Consider the following 21,274-nt stretch of genomic DNA (forward strand, 5'->3'; position numbering starts at 1 on the left):
ATACCCCATGTCCCTCTTCTGCACATGTCCAAACTATCTCATTCTCGCCTTCCTTACATTGTCTCCAAAACATTGTAAGCAGTATAAACAATATTAGGCAGTAAGACTGCAACAGCTCAGATACACTGTACACATATAATTAAATACATCAACATTCAAACTGCAAAATCAACAAGTAAAACCTCGAGCCGCAATACATTATAATAAAAAACAAAAAACTACTGCTGACACAGAGAGCCTAGTTCTTATCGTTTGAGACTACAAACAACATCGGCACACATTCATAATTTTGTCAAAGTGGTCAAAATGTAGATAAAATTTAAGCTTGGTGTTAAGAAGCTTGAATGTGAGGGATGTGACTCTCAAAAGACAAATCTCCATTCACTTCTGCTGTTATATGCACCAAAACCTTTTTTTTTTTGCGAGAAATTTGCAAGACCTTTTACTTGAAAGACTACGATCATCAGGTTTGCTAGTCCGTGGACTTTTATTAACTGAAAGATCACAATATTCATGGCTTGAACCTTCATGTTCAGTTCCCACCGGTGCAGTTTCAGAAGCAGCTCGCTTTTCCTCTCTTTTACCGGATTCTAGACCAAATAAACCATAAATCACTGGATTGAGGCAGCATCGGGTAAAAGCCAGAATAAAGCAGATGTATGTGCCATTAATAAGATGTTTTTCATTGGTATAAATCCAAATCTGATGGTAATCTAAGATGTAAAGCAAATTCAATGTGTTATAAGGAGCCCAGCAAATGAAGAATGTAGTGACCAAAACGAAGGCAAGTCCAGTAGTTATGTTGCTGTGGTTTCCTGGAAACTTAACAGTTGGCAGGATCCTGATGTAGCAGAAACCCATGACCAAAAAGGCACTTACAAACAGAAGGAGCTCTTTATACATGGTGATAACATATGGAATTGTCTTGCTGTACCTACAGCCTCCTGAGTAAGACTGGGCATTAATGTTCACCATGACTGGCAATGCTACCAGGATGCTCATCACCCACGCAAATACAAGACCATCTCTGACACAAAATTCTTTTTTCCAGTCTGATTGAGGGTGCACCACGGCCATGTAGCGCTCGACACTCATCAACACCAGGAACACCATGCTGCTGTAAAACCCGACTGAAGAATAAAAGCTGTAAACTTTGCACACTGTCTCTCCCAGAGTCGAACCCCAGATATGGTCATAGACCCAGAAAAGTGGTCCAACAGTAAACAGCAGGTCTGACAGAGCCAAGTTGAGAATGATAATCCTGGTCAGTGAAGGAAGTTTCATACAGAATACACTGATCATGATCAGCAGGTTGATTCGAGAAAGACTGAGGAGAATTACAATGCTGAGGTTCATGGGAATTTCAATGCTTCTGTATTCAGCCTTGGAGGTTTCGCTGTATATTTCTTGTACAGTTATAGTCTTCATCAGTGTGCTGGATTCTGAAAAGAATATATAACCAGTATTATTCGATTATTACTATGAAATAATTAACAAAATTAGCCAAAATGTACCCGGGGTGTCATTCATTATACCAAAGAAAACATGAATTCTTACCCATTCTCCTCTTCTGATTTTTGACCAGCTTAACAAAATGAAGCCAACTCACTTTATTTACTTTTATTCCTAAAGGTCTCTGTAGAATGATCAAAAAGTTCCTCGTTGCCTGCCTCTTTGCATGCCATGCTTCATAAAGCTGCGATGATATTCAGGTTAACATCAAAAAAGAAGCACATGGTGTAAACATGCTTTCACCAAAATCATGTTTTTTTGCCATGTGAGGTTTTGAGGTGTGAAAAACTGGAACATTTTGCCCAACCCGAATTCCTGTTAATGCTACTACATATCAAGTGAACATTTGTAATCAGACACTTAGATGTTGGCTACAATTATAAACCCATGCAGATACAAATTACAAGAATGAAGGATTTTTATTTTATACATAATTATATACTGTACATATGGAATAGATCAATTTACATTAAGAAAATTTTGAAAAAATAAAATAAACAGGTCTGATAAGGAAGAAATAGAAAAAGAGAAATGGAACAGACTGGATTTATTAATGTGATGCAGAGATGACAAAAGTACACACATCCTCCATTTAAGTAGAAGTACAGATGCTCATGTATGAAAAGACTCTGGTAAAAGTTGAAGTACTGATTACACTTTTTCACTCAAGTTAAAGTAAAGAAATTTGGGCTCTGACATGTACTTAAGTAAAAAATTTCTTGCTTATTGTTAGCTTTGTAGGCTAGAATACGCCTGTGATGTTCCAGGAAATGACTAGGAGTAGGTTGATGGGTGAAAAATGGCGTGCACTACAAAGAAAGAGTATTGATCATGTCACCAAATAGATTAAAACTAAGATAACATGCCAGGTTTGAAAATGTTAGAAGTAGAAAGTGCAGATATTTGTGTCAAAAATATGAGTGAAAGTAAAAAGTTGTCTGAAAAACAAATAGTGAAGTAAAATACTGATACCGAAAAATCTATTTAAGTACAGTAACGAAGTATTTATGCTTCATTACTTCCCATCTTTGGTGTGATGTGTAAACCTGCTGATATACCGCTGCTAATATAAATTGCATAAGCACAAGTACAAGTTCTCACTTTATAAACCTCTTTAATGAATGCATTTCATACTGCATGCACAATTCTTATTTTTAAGGATTGAGTTTTATCTTCTGACTGAAAGCAAATCATTTTATTTACAGAAATGACACATTTGACATTTTAATGTCAGCTTGGATAACCACTAACTCACCATGGCCCACTAACATGGCTGCCCCAGATTATAATTCTGGAAAAGCACACAAACTCTGTCACATTGACTTCTAATGACAGCTTTTCACAATTACATCTGCACCTACATAAACAGACCAGAAACACTGCTTGATCTGATCTCGACTACCTGTTTTTGATTACAACCTGACCTTATGAATAGGATTTGTTTGCCTGTGTTTTCCAAAAGTGCAATCAAAACCTTTTTGGCCTACCATGCATGAAAATATAGTTAAGCTTGATGTATATGATCGAATTTCAAATATATCTAGCTACTTCTCATTCTGTAGGTAGGTGTAGCACAACCATGTTTGAAGAAGTGGTTTATATAGACTACTTATTCTACACACACACAAAAAAAAACAGTCATTGACCCAGAAACTACTTGTGGTATACAAGGACTACACACTTTGGTGTGTGTGTGTGTGTGTGTGTGTGTGTGTGTGTGTGTGTGTGTGTGTGTGTGGATTGGGGGCTTACCATCTGAGGTGATACTGCAGCCATTATTTTCCACTGACACCATGCTCTTGTATTCAATTCTTTACATATGCAAATCAATCAAAACTAATTCAGAAATATTGCAGTTGCTTAGACAGTAGGTTTGTGTTCTGTGGGATTCTTACCCTTGCCCATTTTTCATGCTTTTTTCAAACAACATTTTCCAACTTTGACAGCAGAATCCTGAATAATGTCTTTTTTTTTTTAATTTTTCTTTTTTACATATTTTAAGTCAGTGTTATCTGACATTTGGGTCCTGCCGTAGTTTTAATGGTGAAAAGTTGATAACTGAAAGTTATTAACTAAACACCTGTTGCTGATTACAAAGACACCATCGGAGGACCACCACCGAACAGATATTATCTGGGAGACACTGACACCGTAATCTGTGTAATGCTGTATGTTGAGTGTATGAGATTTAAATGTGTCATCCTAATTATCAAGAATACCATAAGATTTATGTGGATTAATGTAATGTAGAATTCAGTTAAAAAATCCACACACACACACACACACACACACACACACACACACACACACACACACACACACATATATATATATATATATATATATATATATATATATATATATATATATATATATATATATATATATATAACTAAAAGAATACCCTTTAATTTTCTGGAAAGATGTTCTGATGTAGATGAGGTGAGGAGGCCTGGGGTGCATTCAGAATAACAATTGATCTTAGAGGTGTTCAGTAGAGCTGAGGTCAGAGGTCAATAGCAGGCCACGCAAGAAGCCACTTCATCTTACTGTATAGGCATTGTCATGCTGTAACATGTTTGGGTTTCCTAGTTCCTAATGAAAACGAATTAAGTTCCTAATTAAAATGTATTAAAACTGACCAATCATAACTGAGAATTTTTAAATTTGCATCCTGAAAACTAGAGATGACCCAGAATAGATGAACAGTCAGTGCTTTGAGAGGAGGACGCTGATTTGACCACCAATCTCACAGAGGTGCTATGAAACAAGGATCATGCCATTTTAGTTAGATGGGGGTGCTCAATGTCTGATTTCACATAGAATAAGTTGATTTCTGGCAATAAACTGATATACAGCCTATTATGATATTGTTGTAAATAAAAATGTGAAAAGAATGAAGCTTTTAATAAATATTTTTAATAAAGATAAAGATTACATTTTAATTATTCAAGCATACCGTTCGATCTGCCTTTGCCTTACGTAATACCATTTTTTCTGCATTATGAGGTTTTGAGGTCTATGAAACTAGGGCACGTTGGCATCTTCAATTCCTGTTAACATTTCCTGTGACTGTTTTGTGACAAAAAAAAGCAATAAAATAAGTCCGTGTAATCAGAGACTCAGAGAAATAATAATTGTATACATATAAAATGTATATAAATGATAGGTATAAAAAAGGTATAATAGTTAGGTATAATATAAAATGTGAAAAATAATTATAAAGAAAAGATGGAAAAAAAAAAGGGCTGGTATGGATTCACATTTTATAGTGTTACAGCCTGGAAATGAAATAGATTTTCTGTAATAAAAGAAATATTCTCTAAATATACCAGTAATACTAAAGTGGGTCAAAATGATCAATAAAGGTCATTACATTATTGTAATGAAATAAATCACAATAATTATTTTTATTTAAAATATATCACTAACATTTTTTTTTTCTTTTCATTCTGAATATGCATAAGAAAAATGGCTAAACAGGGCATCTTGGAGAAAAATATTTATTTTATTGTCTCAACTGGTTTTGAAATGGGAGGTATCAAGACAAATCGTGGTATACAAGTTTATATAATATGCAAAAGAAAATAAAAGAATATCTTTATTTTTATTTATTTTTTACTAAGAGTACCTTACTATATGCTGTGCAGTAAATTATTACTTACAAAATGCTAAATAACCTGAATAAAATTTGAATTAGAATTTGAATAAACAGCCTACAGTATCTGTAGCAATAAAGAAACATATGCAGTGTAAGAAGAATAGACTGTTTGTATAAACTGTTTGGCAGTAACAGTGTAACAGCTCAGATGTACAATTATAATGAAGGACATTATTGAATTACACAGCATGACATGCGAAAACAACAACCACAAACTGTATTTTTTAGTAATGGTTAATCAAAAGAGGATAGCGCCGGTTATAGTGATTATAGGGCAAAAGCACGCAAAAACACAGATTTCTAATCTAATGAGGATTTTAGAATTCACCCGGTATTGAATTGTAAAATTGTGTCTCTCACAATTTTATGGAATTTTAGACCAAATAAACCATAGATCACTGGATTGAGGCAGCATCGGGTGAGAGACAGAAGATTGCAGATGTTGAAGGCATAAAAACAATTATCATCCTTGCTAATAACATTGATGCCATGCCAAGTTAGGATGTACAAAAAAAGAAATATTTTATAAGGAGCCCAAAAAAGAAAGTAGGTAGCTACCAGTATGAAAGCAAGTCCAGTAATTCTCTGGCTCTGGTTTGTTGGTGACCTGAACATGGTTAGCAGAATCCTGATGTAGCAAAAAGCCATGAACACAAAAGCGCACACAAAAAAAATGATCTTTTCATAATTAACAGCAATAAATACAGATTCACTGTTATACATACAGCCTGCGTAAGACCAAGCTTCAGTGTGCACTGTGCCTGGCAATGCTGCTAAGGCAGTCATCACCCATGCACATATAAAAATGCATGTAATGCAACCTTTTGTTTTCCAGCCTGAGTGAGGGTGCACCACGGCCATGTAGCGCTGAACACTCATCAACACCAGGAACACCATGCTGCTGTAAAATCCAATAGAGGATAGAAATTCGAAAAACTTGCACGCTGCATCTGTAAGAGTCCAAGGCCAGAAGTATTTACAGACCCAAATAACAGGTTGGCTAGTGAGCAGCAAGTCTGAGAGAGCCAAGTTGAGTATGGTGATGCTGGTCAGTGTTCGAAATCTCATATAGAAAATGCTGAACCCAGCAACCAGGATGTTACCAATGAGACTGAGGCTTATCACAATGATGAGGACTATAGGAATTTTAATGTGTCTATTTTCAGCCGGGGGTACTTTGTTGTCCATTTCATTACTATAAAAGTCAACATAGGTGTAGTAATCTGTAATCGTCGTTGGTGTGCTGGTTTCTGAAAAGCAAAGCAAGGATTAAATAAAAACAATACATCTTTGACATCCTGTTTCACTGATATCTCTCTTTACTTTCTTGAGCCTAGCTCATTTTTTTATGTGAAACATGCAGCAATTAGCCATTGGTTACAACCACCTGCATAATAGATTTTTTTTTTTATTACCGTCCATGTGTCTGATATATTTCACCCCTTGACAGATTGTAACAGGATTAAATTATTAAGTCAGTGGTGTTTTATAAAGAACTATTTCGAAAGAATGGTTTGGTTGCTATATAATGATGATATATAATATGTGAGTTAAGCTGTGAGTTAAGCTGTGAGTTAAGCTATACTATATTGAGGAAGTAAGCAGACCAAATCACTACTGAATCAGTGATGAGATTGTTAATAATTAGTAAGTTGTTAATAAATAGTTCTGTAAATTGTGAAAAAAAAAAACATTGTAGCTGAAACAAGAATTCTTACCCATTATCCTTTCCTGAATTAAGACCTAGGTCACTGATGAAAGTCAACAGAATCACTTAAATCACCAAAGCTTCTTCACTCTGCCAGATGTTTTAACTGCTGGAGTTCCCCTTGTCTTTGTCTTTTCACAATGAGGTGAAAGTTAAAAGGACGCAGCAGTGGTGTGACGTAAACACTCCTTCTCCAATACCATTTTTCCGCACTGTTTTGAGGTGTAAGTAACTGGAATTTGTGGCCCACCCCCAATTCTTGTTATCATTCCCTGTAAAGGCTTATACATCTTATACAAGCATATACAAACAGTGAGCAGTAGATCTGCAGAGCTAAATTGAGTATGACAATGTTGGCCAGTGATTGAATAATGACAATAAGGATGATCATGATGCTGAGGATTATGCAAATTATATAACTGTAATTCATGAATACATTGTTGCACAATTAATCAAATAATGAATAGTCAAGCTTACATATGATCAGGTGAATGCAATGTTTCAGTTCTTCTCTCTCATGCTCTTTTTTACACTGTACTTCAAAGAGCTGCTTTCACATGCTTTAACTAGTAACAGTTTTTCTGCTGTGTATGGTTTTGTGGTGTGAGTAACTGGAAGTAAAAGCAGCAAAGCCTGCCACCCTGTCAATGCTTCCAGGTCTGTAAGTACAGGTTTAAAAAAAAGTAATACAAAAATTATACTATAAAATAAAGGTCTATTAGTGCTACTACAACTATTCTAACAACAAATCCATTTTATGGCAACAAAACACTCCGTTTAGTGAAGAGAAATGACAGTCCATCATTACAACAAATGAAGGTCAGTCACTTTAAAAAATCGTAATAACTCTAAACTATTCCCATGTGTAGTTGCCAAAACCATCAAACGCTATGATGAAACAGGCTTTTGCGAGAACCATCCCATGAAAGGAAGACCAAGAGGATGCAGAGGGTACGATTATTAAAATTACCTGAATCAGAAACCAGTAGAAACTGTCCTTTGGTCAGATAAGTCCTTCTTTTTTCGGCTGCTACCAGTAGGGGTCGCCACAGTGGATCATCCATCTTCATACCCCCGTGTCCGCTACATCTGCCTCTTTCAAATTACCTAACCAACTGCATGTGATCCCTTACTTACCATAAACCTCCTCCTTTGCCTTCAAGGTCAAGTCCAAATATGAGATTTTTTTGTTCTAACTACTGTCTTTGTTAGACGTACCGAGGATGAACAGATGGTTCCAGAACATGTGATTCTCACACCTATTTGTGTATCTATAGCAAGTATGTAGCATTAAAGGCAATCAAATCTTTATTTTGCAGTAATAGTGCAATGTACAAATATTATCAATGGCATGAAACAGCACATGACAAATGCAAAATCAACAAGTGAAACCATGAGCTGCATTACATAATAATGGTAGAGGTTAATAAAAAAAAACACAAGAAGCAACACATTCTTAATTTTATTACAACAAGTTCAGAACAACAAAAGAAAGTGAAAAGCAAATGTCTTTTTCAGGATGATGGGCACTGAATGAGTGAACTGCACTGTCTATTATTATGTGTTTGACTTCAGGTCTCAGAAAACATGATTTCTATCCAGCTTAATGACTTAAATATTCAAACTGGCATAGCTGTCAGAATGACAGTCCTCAATTCCCATCTGTGCAGGGTTTGAAGCAACCTGTCTTTGAAAAATCTCTCGCACAGTTTTACACAATTTTAGACGAGATAAACCATAGCTCACTGGATTGAGGCAGCATCGGGGGAGAGCCAGAATATAGCTGATGTAAATGCCGTAATTAAGATGTTTGTCATTTGAAAAGGCCGTGATCTGATGATAATCTAAGATGTACAGAAAATTCAGTATGTTATAAGGAGCCCAGCAAATAAAATAGGTAGCTACCAGAATGATGTCAAGTCCAGAAAATGTGTGTCTCTGGTCTTTTGGTGACTTGAAGATGGTTCGCAGAATGCTGATGTAGCAGAAACTCGTGACCAACAAGGCACACACAAAAACGATGATCTCTTTATACATAATAACAACAATTGCAGCTTTTCTTCTGTACCTGCAGCCTCCTAGGTAATGCTGTGCTTTAAAGTGCATTGTAATTGGCAATGCTGCCAAAACACTCATCACCCACACACAGGTAAGTACATCTGTGACAATATGTCCTTCCTTCAGACCTGAGAGAGAGTGCACCACGATCATGTAGCGCTGAATACTCATCAAAACCAGGAACAACATGCTGCTGTAGAACCCAGCTGAGGATAAAAAGTTGTAAACTTTGCACACTGAGTCTCCGAGATCCAAACGCCAGATGTAATCAGAGACCCAGAACGGAAGTCTGATGGTGAGCAGCAGGTCTGACAGAGCCAAGTTGAGTATGAAGATGCTGGTCAGTGATTGAAGCCTTGTGTATACACTGACCAAGATGTTACCAATGAGACTAAGAAGGCCGAAAATGCTGAGGATTATAGGAATTGTTATGTGTATGTTGTTCATAATTTTGTTGCTGTACAGTACTGAACTTTCATACTTAGAGTAACCAAACCGAGGTCCATCTATAGTCTCCATCATTGTGTTGTTTCCTGGAAAAAAGCAGAGATAAATTTTAAAAAAAGCATCTCTGCCATCCTTTTTAAAAAAACCTATTATAATGTCTTGTGTCCTGTTCTCTCAATGTCTATAATCCTCAGACATAATAATGCAAAAACATTTAATACTATTTTTTCCCTTACATATGTAGAACACTAAAGAATATTTATGTGCAACAAAAAGTGTTATAATGTCAGTAGGGTTATAACAAAGGTGGAAATTCTAGTTGAAATAATTCTAGTCTCTCTTCCCTCTATTATGGACATTTACACCACATGCTGCATCCGCAAAGCAAACAGCAGTGTGGATGACCACACACACCCGTCACACACACTTTTTACTCTCCTGCCATCAGGAAAACGGTTCCGAAGCATTCGGGCCGCCACATCAAGACTGTGCAACAGTTTCTTTCCTCAAGCCATCAGGCTTCTCAATACACAGAACTAAAACGGAACTTACACACACTCACTCTCACACACTATTATTTTTACTTGACCATACTACACTCTCTAACTGCTGTTTTTTGCACCTTTCACTTTATTATACTGTTTACATGCTGTTTTTTTGCACCTTTGACTGTATTATACTATACTGTTTACATACTGTCTTTTGCACCTCTTGATTGCTGCTGTTTTTTGCACTACATTGTTCTGGTTATATTCACTCTGGGGTATAGTTTTTTTTACTGTGTCTTGTGTTGTCTGTCTGCACTGTCTGTCTGTACTGTTTTTTGTCTGCACTGTTTGCACTCGGTTGCACTCGATGCACTTTCTGTAGCTTTGTGTTGTGTTGTAGCTCTATGTTGTTGTTTAGTGTAGCACCAGGGTTCCGGAGGAACGTTGTCTCGTTTTTACTGTGTACTGTGTACCACTGTGTATAGTAGAAATGACAATAAAAGCCTCTTGACTTGACTTGAAATAAAAATTCTTACCCATTATCCTTTTCTGATTTATGAACTGGTTTACTGACTGAAGTCAAACCAATGATCTAAGTAATGTGAATCTCAAAAAAGAGTTTTTGTAGGATGTACACAATGTTTCTTTTACAGGGCGTCCTATAGCTGCATTTATATACCTAATCTAAGCATTAGAATTTGGAACTTGTAGATCAAAAGCCCAACCATATCAGTTCCTTTCACTCAGATTCTTATACTTGTACCCAAGATTACAACTTCGACCCACGTCATGCAGGATCCTGAATTTGTAATGTATATATATGGCTAATACTTAGAGTATACTAATACTTAAATCTTAAAATGTTTTGGAGTATGTGTGTGCATGAGAAAATAGCCAGATGTTTAAAAACTCCACTCAGAGATATTAGAATTGGGTTTAGTTTGATTGAGTTTCTTTTTCCCTTAAATAACTTTACAATATTAAAATCAATAAATCATTTTCTTTAAAACACAATTCAGCTTTATTAATTTTTTTTTTTGCAATTCTACACTTTCTACAGTGAGATGTATAACAACTAAACATGTAGCGTGTTATGTTACATATAAGTGATTTCTCTTTATTTTTCGAGGGTCCGAAAAGGTTATGGTGAATGTATCATGAGACAAATCACACTTTAAAAAATGGGAAAAAGGCAAACCTTTTGATGCAATCCTTTAAATTCTGGTTAGTTTCAGTTGTGAACAAAGAAATGAACACAGGAAGTGCAAATATTTCCTTAATGAGGAAAAAGCAAACAAAAATAGTCAGAAGAAACACAGATTTTTTTATTTAGTCAACTAGTCAGACAAAGAGTAAATAAAATTCACATGTGGTTAAAGCTTGAATGTGATGTTGAATTAATCTGTGAGAACCTGAGATTTCACATTCACGTTTTTGAGTGAAGAGGAACCAGGACGTCAGGACTGTGGTCCATTAGGTCTTATAAATAGGATTCTATTCATGTGTAGATGTTGCAGCAAAATTGATGTTTGTGTTTTTTTATTTCAAGTGAATTTATAAAAAAGAACCTGACTGCTAGGATTTTCATGTGAGTAAAGGCTCAAAAGCTAAAAATTACAGGTCAAGTTGAGTATGGAGATGCTGGTCAGTGATCGAAGCCTCACATAGGATATGCTGGTCACAATAACCAGAATGTTACCAACAAGACTAAGAAGGACCACAATACCGAGGATGATGGAAACTGTAATGTGACTTTTATCAAAGAATATTTGTGGCACAATTTTATAGTAACGCCAATATTCATCTGTAGTCTGCATCAGTGAGCTGTTTAAAAAAAAAAAAAAAAAAACAAGGATAAAAAAAAGTATATACAGTATATATATATCTCATGCCCAGTATATATATATATCTCATGCCTCTGTATTTATAAAATGATCTCATAGCGAAGCAACTTTACCAACAAGTTTCGATTAGTGAGAAATTTACAAAAGGAAATTAGCTCATTTTGATTATCAGTGTCAATCTTACCAGTCTCTGTCTTCACAAAATAACAATATATAAAAATGAATGTATTTGCTTTTAATATGAATTAAAACCTTTTTGAATGTCAGGAAGGTTATATTGAAATGAGGACGTGATAGCAGAAGTGATCGCTTCTAAATCAGATACAAATAATTACTTGAATCTGTTAATGACCAGTGCTGTCAAAAAAGAGATATTCTAATTGAAAGTAAGAATCCTTACCCATTTTCCTATTGGTTTACTGACTGAAGTCAAATCTATCACTCAAAAATGTGAAACAGCATCAATTATCTGCAGGACAGTTGCAGTGTTTTAGTTCCCATTTTGTTGATGTTTTTACATTGTGCTTCATAGAGCTTCAGCTTTACACCGTAACCAGTAGCAGTCTTATGGCTGTGTGAGGTTTTGAAGTGTGAGAAACTTGTCGCACGATCAAATCAGCCCAAACTCTTAAAAGATTAACAGGGCTTGTGCAGGAAAAATAAAAGTAAAAAGAGACCTGGACTCTTTATGCTGTAGTATCTGACACCAAAACATTAGCAGAAGATCCTTTAAGTTTTACAAGTTGTGAAATGGCCTCTATGGATTGGACTTGGTGCTGTGTGGTATGCAGGACACATAATTCTGCTGAAAAAGGCCACTGCCATTAGAGAATATTGTTTCCATGAAAGGGTGGAAGTTGGTCATCAACAATGTGAGCCCACCACTCACTGTGTAGTACTCAGAGAAGTACGAGGTGGGGGTTGGTTGACGTCACCTCAGCCTTCAGAGTTTGCAGTGGGAGAACTAACAAGACCTGGAGTGACGTCACGTCAGTAAGGTGGGATGAATCCAAATTAAATGTATCTTAATAATTTCATTAAATATTTGCCATAAAAAACCCACTGTGTCTTATGCTAAATCAATAGGGAATGGAATTAATGGAATACAATACAATGTTTGCCATCCTGTTTTGTTAAAACAATTAGCTATTCTTTATCTGTATCCTCATATAAGTATCTATAAGCTCTGAAATAAAAATGTAATTTCAACATTCAATTCTATGTATTATTTGACATATGTAGAACACATTTATCATGTTTTTAATCTCAACCAGATGTTCTGGAAATTAGATCTCATTATGATTATCAGTGTTAAACTTATCTCCATTTACACAAAAGAGCAGTACATAAAAGAAATGGTTTTGCTGTTAATATGCGACAAAACATTTCTGAATGTCAGTAAGGTCATGTTGGAATGATGCAGTGATCGCAGACGTGATCGCTACTGAATAATATATTTCAATAATTACTCGTGTTTGTTAATGATCCGTGCTGTCAAAGTTGAGAAATTATATTTGAAAGTAAGAATCCTTACCCATTTTCCTTTTGGTTTGCTGACTGAATTCAAATGATTCACTCAAATAATCTGAAAATATCGCTGCAGCTCTCTGCCTCAACCAGTACCAGACCTTTAGCTGTGTAAGGTTTGGAACTGTGAACTTGCACCTTGTAGCAACGAAACCCATCAGCTCCACCTCTTAACATTTCCTGTGAATGCTTCTACATGTCACTATATATATAGTGTTATAAAGGAATAACCAGATGTTAAACATTCCACACTGAGAAATAACGCTTAGGTTTAGTTTGGTGGAATTTCATAAATCCAATTATATTCCCAAACAGTGACATCTGTATAGCATGTAATATTAATATCAAAAAATCATTTTGTTTGAAACACAATTTAGCTTTATTTAAACATGTTTTGTGTTTCTACAGTTTCTACAGTGAGACATGTTCCAACTAAACATGTAGCATGCTAGGTTACGTATAAGCGATTTCCTTTTTTATTTTTCAAGGTTCAAACAAGGCAGACAAATCATACTTCACAATTAGAAAGAAAATTCATTATTACTCAGGTATTTAACCACTACAAGCAAATTCCTAAATTCAGGTTAGTTTTATTCGTTTAAAATCAACAAAGGAAGTGCAAATATATCCTCATGAGGCAAAAACCGAACAAAACTAACAAAAATTATCAGAAAAAACACCGAACTAGTTGGACAAAGTGTAAATAAAATTCACCTGGGCTTAAAGCTTGAATGTGAGGAGAATTTTGACAATCACAATCATCACTCTTATGAGTGAAGAACTGTCAGAACGACCACCTTCAAATTCCCAAAGGGTTTGGAGTAGCTCGCCTTTGAAAAATCTCTCGTGTAGTCTTACTGAACTTTGAAATAAACAAACCATAGATGAGTGGATTGTGGCAGCATCGGGTGAGAGACAGAATAAGGGAGAGCCGACTGTAAAATTTATCTGTCCAGTTCTCAGTAAAAAACCTCATCTGATGATAATCTGAGAAGATGGTCATAAAAGTCACTATGCTATAAGGACCCCAAAAAACAAAGTAGGTAGCTGACAGAGTGAAGGCGAGTCCAGTAGTTTTGTGTTCCTGATTTGTTGTTGACTTGATGTTTTGCAGAATCCTGATGTAGCAAAAAGCCATGAACAAAAAGGAGCACAAAAAAACAAAGATCCCTTTATACATACTAGCAGCAAATGCAGTATCACTGCTGTATGTACAGCCTTCTAAGTAAGGATATGTTTTAAAGTGCACTGTGACTGGCAATGCTGCCAAGATGCTCATCACCCACGCACAGATAAGAACATCTTTGACACTTTGTCCTTTCTTCCAACCTGTGCGAGGGTGCACCACGGCCATGTAGCGCTGAAAACTCATCAACACCTGGAACACCACGTTGCTGTAACATCCGACTGAGAAGAAAAACCTGTACATTTTGCAAACGGTGTCTCCAAGATCCAAATGCCAGATGTAATCACAGATCCAGAACAGCATTCCAACAGTGAACAGCAGGTCTGACAGAGCCAAGTTGAGTATGAAGATGCTCATCAGTGATCGAAGCCTCACATACAATACGCTGGCCACAACAACCAGAATGTTTCCGACAAGGCTAAGAAGGACCACAATGCCGAGGAGGATGGAAATTGTAATTTGTTTGTTAACCACAATCCAGAAAGCTGTTGCGTGACTGTATGATGGTGCACGGTAATGATCAACATCATTAGAATAAACTTTAGTCTCCATCAGAGTGCTGTTTTCTAAAAAACAAAGTATAAGAAACACAAATTCTTTGCCATTCTGTTTTGGTTGAAACAATTAGAATTGTAGAATTGATTAAAAAAAAATCTGTATCTCATATAAATATCAATTTCCTGTGGCATAGTAACGCAATATTAACAATAAATACAATTTATTTATATTTTACAATCTCAACCAAAGGTTTTGTGCCATGCCTGCTTCTTTATTAAAAAATTGCCTGCTTTACTTATAGCAAAGCAACTTTACCAACAAGATTCGAAGCAGATCTGAGGTAAAAGTAGGTAGAGATCTTGGTCTGAGGTAAAAGTAGGTAGAGATCTTGGTCTGAGGTAAAAGTAGAGGTAAAAGTAGAGATCTTGTTTAGTTTTTTTGTTTTTATATTGGAATGAGGCATTGATAGCAGACATGATCACTACTGAATCAGATACAAATAGCCACTTGAGCTTGTTAATGAAGTGCTGTGAATGTTCTATTAGAAAATAAGAATGCTTACCCTTTGTCCTTTTGGTTAACTGACTGAAGTCAAATGAATAACTCGAGTAATGTGAAACTCAACTTGTAGGGCAGCTAGAGTATTTTATTTCCCCTTTTGTTATTTCTTTTTTACTTTGTGGTCCATATGCAGTGGCTGGAGCTCTCTGTTTTAACCACTACCCGTCTTTCTGCTGTGTGTGGTTTAGAAGTGTGAAAAAATGCACCTTGTCATATGAATACCATCAGCCCAACATCTTAATATATCCTGTGAATGCTTCCAAGTCTCAGAAGAGCACAGAAAGTATAAATAGTATAATCTAATAAGAGAAACGTGGCTCGTTCAGAAGAGATAGAAAAAGAGGCATACTGTAATATGCCATAGCATTAAAACCATCTGCCGTGTATAGTGTTTGTCATGATGTTGTGCCCCCTAAACAGCTCCGATCCGTCAAGGCCTGGATTCTAAAGATGTACTGTAATATCTGACACCAAGACATTAGCAGAAGATCCTTTATGTACTGTAAGTTGTAAAATAAGGCCTCTATGGATAGGATTTGTTTGTCCAGCATGTCACAAATGTTCTGTCTGAAAGAATCTGAATGTCAATACCTTGAACTCTTTTTCATGTTCCTCAAACCATCTCTGGTCAATTGTTGCATTGTGGATATGCAGGACGTATTAGATGTACGTGGTACATGTCAATGCACTACCTATATGAATGATGGAAGCCTTCCATCAATCAGAGCATCACACTGCCTCTGCAGGCTTGCCACACATCTGGCCATACATATTATGTGATTCATGAGACCAGTCCACTTTCTCCCATTGCTCCACGGTCCAGGTCTGATGTTTGCTTGTTAAAGTTCAAGGCACAGCCTTGAATAATCTGACTGCTCTTTAGCTTTGCGACCCCATACACAGCAAGTCATGATGCACTGTCTTCTGATTATTTTCTGTCGTAGCCTGCATTATTTTTTCTCTAATATGTGCTGCAGCAGCTCTTTTTTCTTTTAATGTGCAGTGAGAGAATTTACAGATGAACCAGATCGCCCCCTGGCGGTTATCTGAAGTTGAATCAGTTTTATTTAAAACTGCCATTCGCTGTGAACTAAGTGGATATATTAGTTTATATGTTTGCGGATTAGCGATTATAATTATTATTAATCTAAATGAGTGAGAATAACATAACAGCATTTCAGTGTAAAGCTCATTAAAGATTGGTTACATTTTTATTGGTATTTATTACAATGTTTAGGTATGAGACGATCTACAAACAGATGTACATTATTCATCCAGATGTGGTGTAATACCTTCTTCTACCTTCTGTCTAGACCTTATTGTGGTGTTGAGGATTTGTGCCAGGATCAGGGAAAAAGACTGTTATTACAAGGTTCGGCCACTAGATGCTGCTAGTTTGCCCCAGCTCCCTACCCCTTACTCCCTATTCCCTACCCCCTACTCCCTACTTCATACCCCCTACTACCTACTCCCTAGTCTGTGCCTAATGTTTCATCTGTTTTGTTAGCCCCCTGTTTATTTAAGTTCCCTCTTTTTGTGTCTGGGTTTGTTGGCTCGTTTATATTTTATTCTTTTTTTAATCACAAATATAAACAAATAAATTGCACCTTGTATGTTTATTAAAACATTAAGGTATCATATGCAAAGATTTACCTAAAGGACTTCGGTAAAACTTTGGCACAGAATACTATAGCAGAGAAGAAAAAGAAAGGAAACCGCATGCTTTACTTGTGTTTTACAATAAGTTTGATAGTATGTTTTAAAATTGCTATAAATCTTGAAATCTTTGAATTATGTATATGCAAAGCTGCCAAAGCACTCATCACCCACACACAGGTAAGTACTTCTGCAACACCATGTCTAAAGAGGAATCACCACAATCATGTAGCACCGAAAACTTATCAACACCAGCAACAGCATCCTGCTTTAGAATCCTGCTGAGGATAAAAAGTCATACAGTTTCTTTTTTTTTAAAACCACACTGTGTGTGTGAGATCTAAATGCCAGATATGAGCACAGACCCAGAACGGATGTTTGGCAGTGAGCAGCAGGTCTGGCAGAGACAAGCTGATCATGAAGAATAAAATCTCTTATCGAAGTCACGTGGAAATAAACGACCACAACGAACAGAAATTTACCTACTAGAAGGAAGACAGTGCTGAGGATGACAAAAATAAACATTTTATTTTTTATAAGTTTGTTGCTGTACAGTTGGTCATCAGCTGAACTTTTTATAATTAGAGTCACCAAACAAAAATATCTACAAATTTTTTTATAATTTTTTTTAGTATCTATATCCTTAGACATAAAAAATTAATATTAACATTTAATAACATTTATTGCTATCTTCTTCTTCTTCTTCTTCTTCGTCTTTCGACTTCTCCCATTAGCGGATCATCCGTCTCCATACCCCTCTGTCCTCTACATCTGCCTTTTTCAACCCAACCACCTGCATGTCTTCCCTCACCACATCCATAAACTTCCTCCTTGGTCTTCCTCTTTTCCTCCTTCCTGGTGGCTCCATCCTCAGCATTCTCCTACTGATATACCCCATGTCCCTCTTCTGCACATGTCCAAACCATCTCAATCTCGCCTCCCTCACATTGTCTCCAAAACGTCCTACATGCGCTGTCCGTCTAATAAACTCATTTCTAAAATAACCTTTATTGCTTTACATATGTAAAAAATAAAAATAAATATTTTTTGTGCAACAACGTGTTTTAATGTCAATAAGATTATACTGTTATAAAGATACAAATTCTAGTAGAATTCTTACAGTTTCTTTCCTGAATTACTACCTGCTTTACTGAGAAGTCAAACGAATCCTCTGAAGGTGTGGTATCTCCTACCAAGACATTAGCAACAGAGTCTTGGTTGTCTATCAAGTACCCATGAATGCGTGATCTGACTGAGATTGAGCATTCCTCAGACCTTTCCTGAACAAAAATTTGCCATGTACAAGTCCACTTTGTCCTACTGTAAGCCATTAGGGAATACTGCTGCCATGAAGATTCTTAGACTCAGATCTTCACATTTGCCCATTTTTAATGATTCCAAACTCACCAAACCTCGGTGAGATTATAAATCTTTAAAACAATACAAAACACCGGAGAGTGAGGACTAACATGATCACCGGAATGTAAGATTATGAGTAATTTATTTTCTAAATTAAAAAAAAAAAAAAGACGTATACAGTCATTTGAGGTTATGGAACCAGGAGCTACTGAGCAACTCATAAAATAGCTCAGCATACCAAGGAACCAAAAAGTCAGGATTGAGATCTATGAGCTCTTATAATTATAATTCCACTTATGATTAGTTGTTGCAGCAAACTATAAGTTTTAGGACACAGGATTTGTGAAAAATACCTGACTGATAGAATGTTCGTGTGAGGAGTCAAGGTTGCAGAGCTAAAAAATACAGGTAGTTAAAGAAAGTCACAGAAGTTGGTACTTAATTATTCAAATTGACATCACTGTCAGAACGAACTTCTTCAATTCCCATCTGTGCAGAGTTTGGAGTTCCTCGCCTTTGAAAAATCTCTCGTGCAGTCTTATAAAACTTTAGACCAAATAAACCATAGATCAGTGGATTGAGGCAGCATCGGGTGAGAACCAGAATACAGCAGATGTACCAGCTGTAATAGAAATGTGTCGACTTTAGAGTAAAATCCCTGATCTTATGATAATCTGATAAGATGTACAGAAAAGTCAGTATGTAATAAGGAGCCCAAAAAACAAAGTAGGTAGCTACCAGAGTGAACCCAAGTCCAGTAGTTCTGTGTCCCTGGTTTGTTGTTGACTTGAAGATCTTTTTCAGAATCCTGATGTAGCAGAAAGCCATGAACAAAAAGGCGCACATAAAAACAATAATCTTTTTATATGCAATAGCAACAAATGCAGTATTATTACTGTACATACAGCCTCCTATGTAATGATTTGCATTAACGTGCACTATGACTGGCAATGCTGCCAAAATGCTCATCACCCATGAACAGATAAGAACATCTACAAAACTCAATTCTTGATTCCAGCCTGAGAAAGGGTGCAGCATGGCAATGTAGTGCTGAACGCTCATCAACACCAGGAACACCACGTTGCTGTAAAATCCAACTGAACAAAAAAACTTGTAAACTTTGCAAAGTGCATCTCCAAGATCCAAATTCCAGATGTAATCACAGACCCAGAACGGCAGTCCAACAGTGAACAGCAGGTCTGACAGAGCCAAGTTGAGTATAAAGATGCTCATCAGTGATCGAAGCCTCACATACAATACGCTGGCCACAATAACCAGAATGTTTCCGACAAGGCTAAGAAGGACCACAATGCCGAGGATGATGGAAACTGTAATATGACTTTTATCAAAGAATATTTCTTGCACAATTCCATAGTAACGCCAATATTCATCTGTAGTCTGCATCAGTGTGCTGTTTTCTGAAAAACAAAGCAAGGATAAGAAAAAAAACTGTTTGTTGAAACAATTAAAATTTCTCTATCTGTATGTCTGTATGCTCATATTAGTATCTATATTTCCTTCAACATAATAATGTAATATTAACATTAATCCTATTTATGACTTGACATATGTAGAACAGTAGAACAATAAAAAAAACCATTCAATCTCAGCCAAAAGAACTGCGTCATGCCTACTTCTGTGATTTATAAAATTATCTTCTTATAACAAAGCAACTTTACCAACTTTGCTGTTTGTATGAAAAAAGGTTATATTGGAATAAAGCAGTGATGGCAGATATGATCGCTACTGAATCAGATACAAATAATAATTTTAGGCTGATCAGTGCTGTCAAAGTTAAGAAATTCTATTTGAAAGTAAAAATCCTTACCCATTTTTCTTTTGGTTTACTGACTGAATTCAAATGAATTACAAAAAACTGTGAAAATAAAACTGTTTAGGTTGTTATTTATAAAGCTGCAGCTCTCCACCTTAATCAGCGCCAGTCTTTCTGCTGTGTAAGGTTTTTAACTGTTACCTTGCAACTTGGAGCACCGAAGTCCAAAACCCCACCTATTACCATTTCCTGTGAATGCTTCTACATTTAACTTCACTACATTTCAAAGTCAAATATCCTACTTTTCACTCATATACATTTATTACATGAATTGAGTTGATAAAAAATTAAATGGTTAAATGGTTAAATGTATAAGGTTTGCTACAGTATATATATAGTCTGCCTTATATTGTGTTGGTCCTTCTTTTGCTGCCAAAACAGTCCTGATCAGTCGAGGATTAACAGCATTAACTTCTTTAGCAATTTGAGCTACAGGAGCTCGTCTGTTGGCTCGTACTACACGGGACAGTCTTCACTCCCCATGTGCATTAATGACCCTGTCGCCGGTTCACCACTGTTCCTTCCTTGGAGCACTTTTGATAGAAAATGACCACTGGGAACATCCCACAAGAGCTGCAGTTTTGGAGATACTCTGACCCAGTCGTCTAGACCTCACAATTTGGCCCTTTATCAAACTCGCTCAAACTTGCCTTATACTTGCCCATTTTTCCTTTCTAACTATATGGATAGATGTTGAACATTGTATTTAGAGAAATAAAGCTTAGGTTTAGTTTGGTGGAATTTCTTAAGTCCACTTATTTTTCCTTCAAGCAGTCACATCTGTATAAAAATGTACATGTAAAAAAAATATTAAAACCAATAAATCCTTTTGTTTAAAATACCATTTATTTGAACTTTTTCAGTAATTCTACAGTTTCTACAATGAGACTAAACATGCAGACATGTTACAAATAATCGATTTCTTTTTTTTTTTT

The 21,274-nt window shown here is 36.1% G+C and overlaps 4 protein-coding genes across 4 annotated transcripts; all 4 read right to left on the reverse strand.

Annotated features, from left to right (window-relative positions):
* Window positions 1–114: 114 nt before the first annotated feature.
* LOC124399183 (chemokine XC receptor 1-like) lies at window positions 115–1,695 on the reverse strand. Its single transcript, XM_046869949.1, has 2 exons — window positions 1,558–1,695; window positions 115–1,442 (listed from the first exon to the last, which is right to left on the reverse strand). Exons 1-2 carry the CDS (start codon window positions 1,559–1,561, stop codon window positions 394–396), a joined length of 1,053 nt encoding a protein of 350 aa, XP_046725905.1. The 5' UTR covers window positions 1,562–1,695; the 3' UTR covers window positions 115–393.
* Window positions 1,696–5,057: 3,362 nt separating this feature from the next.
* Window positions 5,058–6,992, reverse strand: LOC124399188 (chemokine XC receptor 1-like). The gene is made up of 2 exons (XM_046869954.1): window positions 6,892–6,992; window positions 5,058–6,423 (listed from the first exon to the last, which is right to left on the reverse strand). The coding sequence occupies exons 1-2, from the start codon at window positions 6,893–6,895 to the stop codon at window positions 5,498–5,500; spliced, it is 930 nt and encodes a 309-aa protein (XP_046725910.1). The 5' UTR covers window positions 6,896–6,992; the 3' UTR covers window positions 5,058–5,497.
* A 1,471-nt stretch (window positions 6,993–8,463) lies between these two features.
* Window positions 8,464–10,414, reverse strand: LOC124398602 (chemokine XC receptor 1-like). Its single transcript, XM_046868789.1, has 2 exons — window positions 10,411–10,414; window positions 8,464–9,472 (listed from the first exon to the last, which is right to left on the reverse strand). The coding sequence occupies exons 1-2, from the start codon at window positions 10,412–10,414 to the stop codon at window positions 8,493–8,495; spliced, it is 984 nt and encodes a 327-aa protein (XP_046724745.1). The 3' UTR covers window positions 8,464–8,492.
* Window positions 10,415–13,744: 3,330 nt separating this feature from the next.
* On the reverse strand, window positions 13,745–15,509 carry LOC124399205 (chemokine XC receptor 1-like). The gene is made up of 2 exons (XM_046869987.1): window positions 15,492–15,509; window positions 13,745–14,997 (listed from the first exon to the last, which is right to left on the reverse strand). The coding sequence occupies exon 2, from the start codon at window positions 14,981–14,983 to the stop codon at window positions 14,045–14,047; it is 939 nt and encodes a 312-aa protein (XP_046725943.1). The 5' UTR covers window positions 14,984–14,997; window positions 15,492–15,509; the 3' UTR covers window positions 13,745–14,044.
* Between the last annotated feature and the right edge of the window lie 5,765 nt (window positions 15,510–21,274).

The sequence above is a fragment of the Silurus meridionalis genome, chromosome 16 (genome assembly GCF_014805685.1).
Source record: "Silurus meridionalis isolate SWU-2019-XX chromosome 16, ASM1480568v1, whole genome shotgun sequence".
Lineage (NCBI taxonomy): Eukaryota > Metazoa > Chordata > Actinopteri > Siluriformes > Siluridae > Silurus > Silurus meridionalis.

Bases quoted from the DNA above. Each gene is read 5' to 3' on its own strand.
- LOC124399205 (XM_046869987.1), bottom strand. From the start codon at position 14,983: ATGGAGACTAAAGTTTATTCTAATGATGTTGATCATTACCGTGCACCA.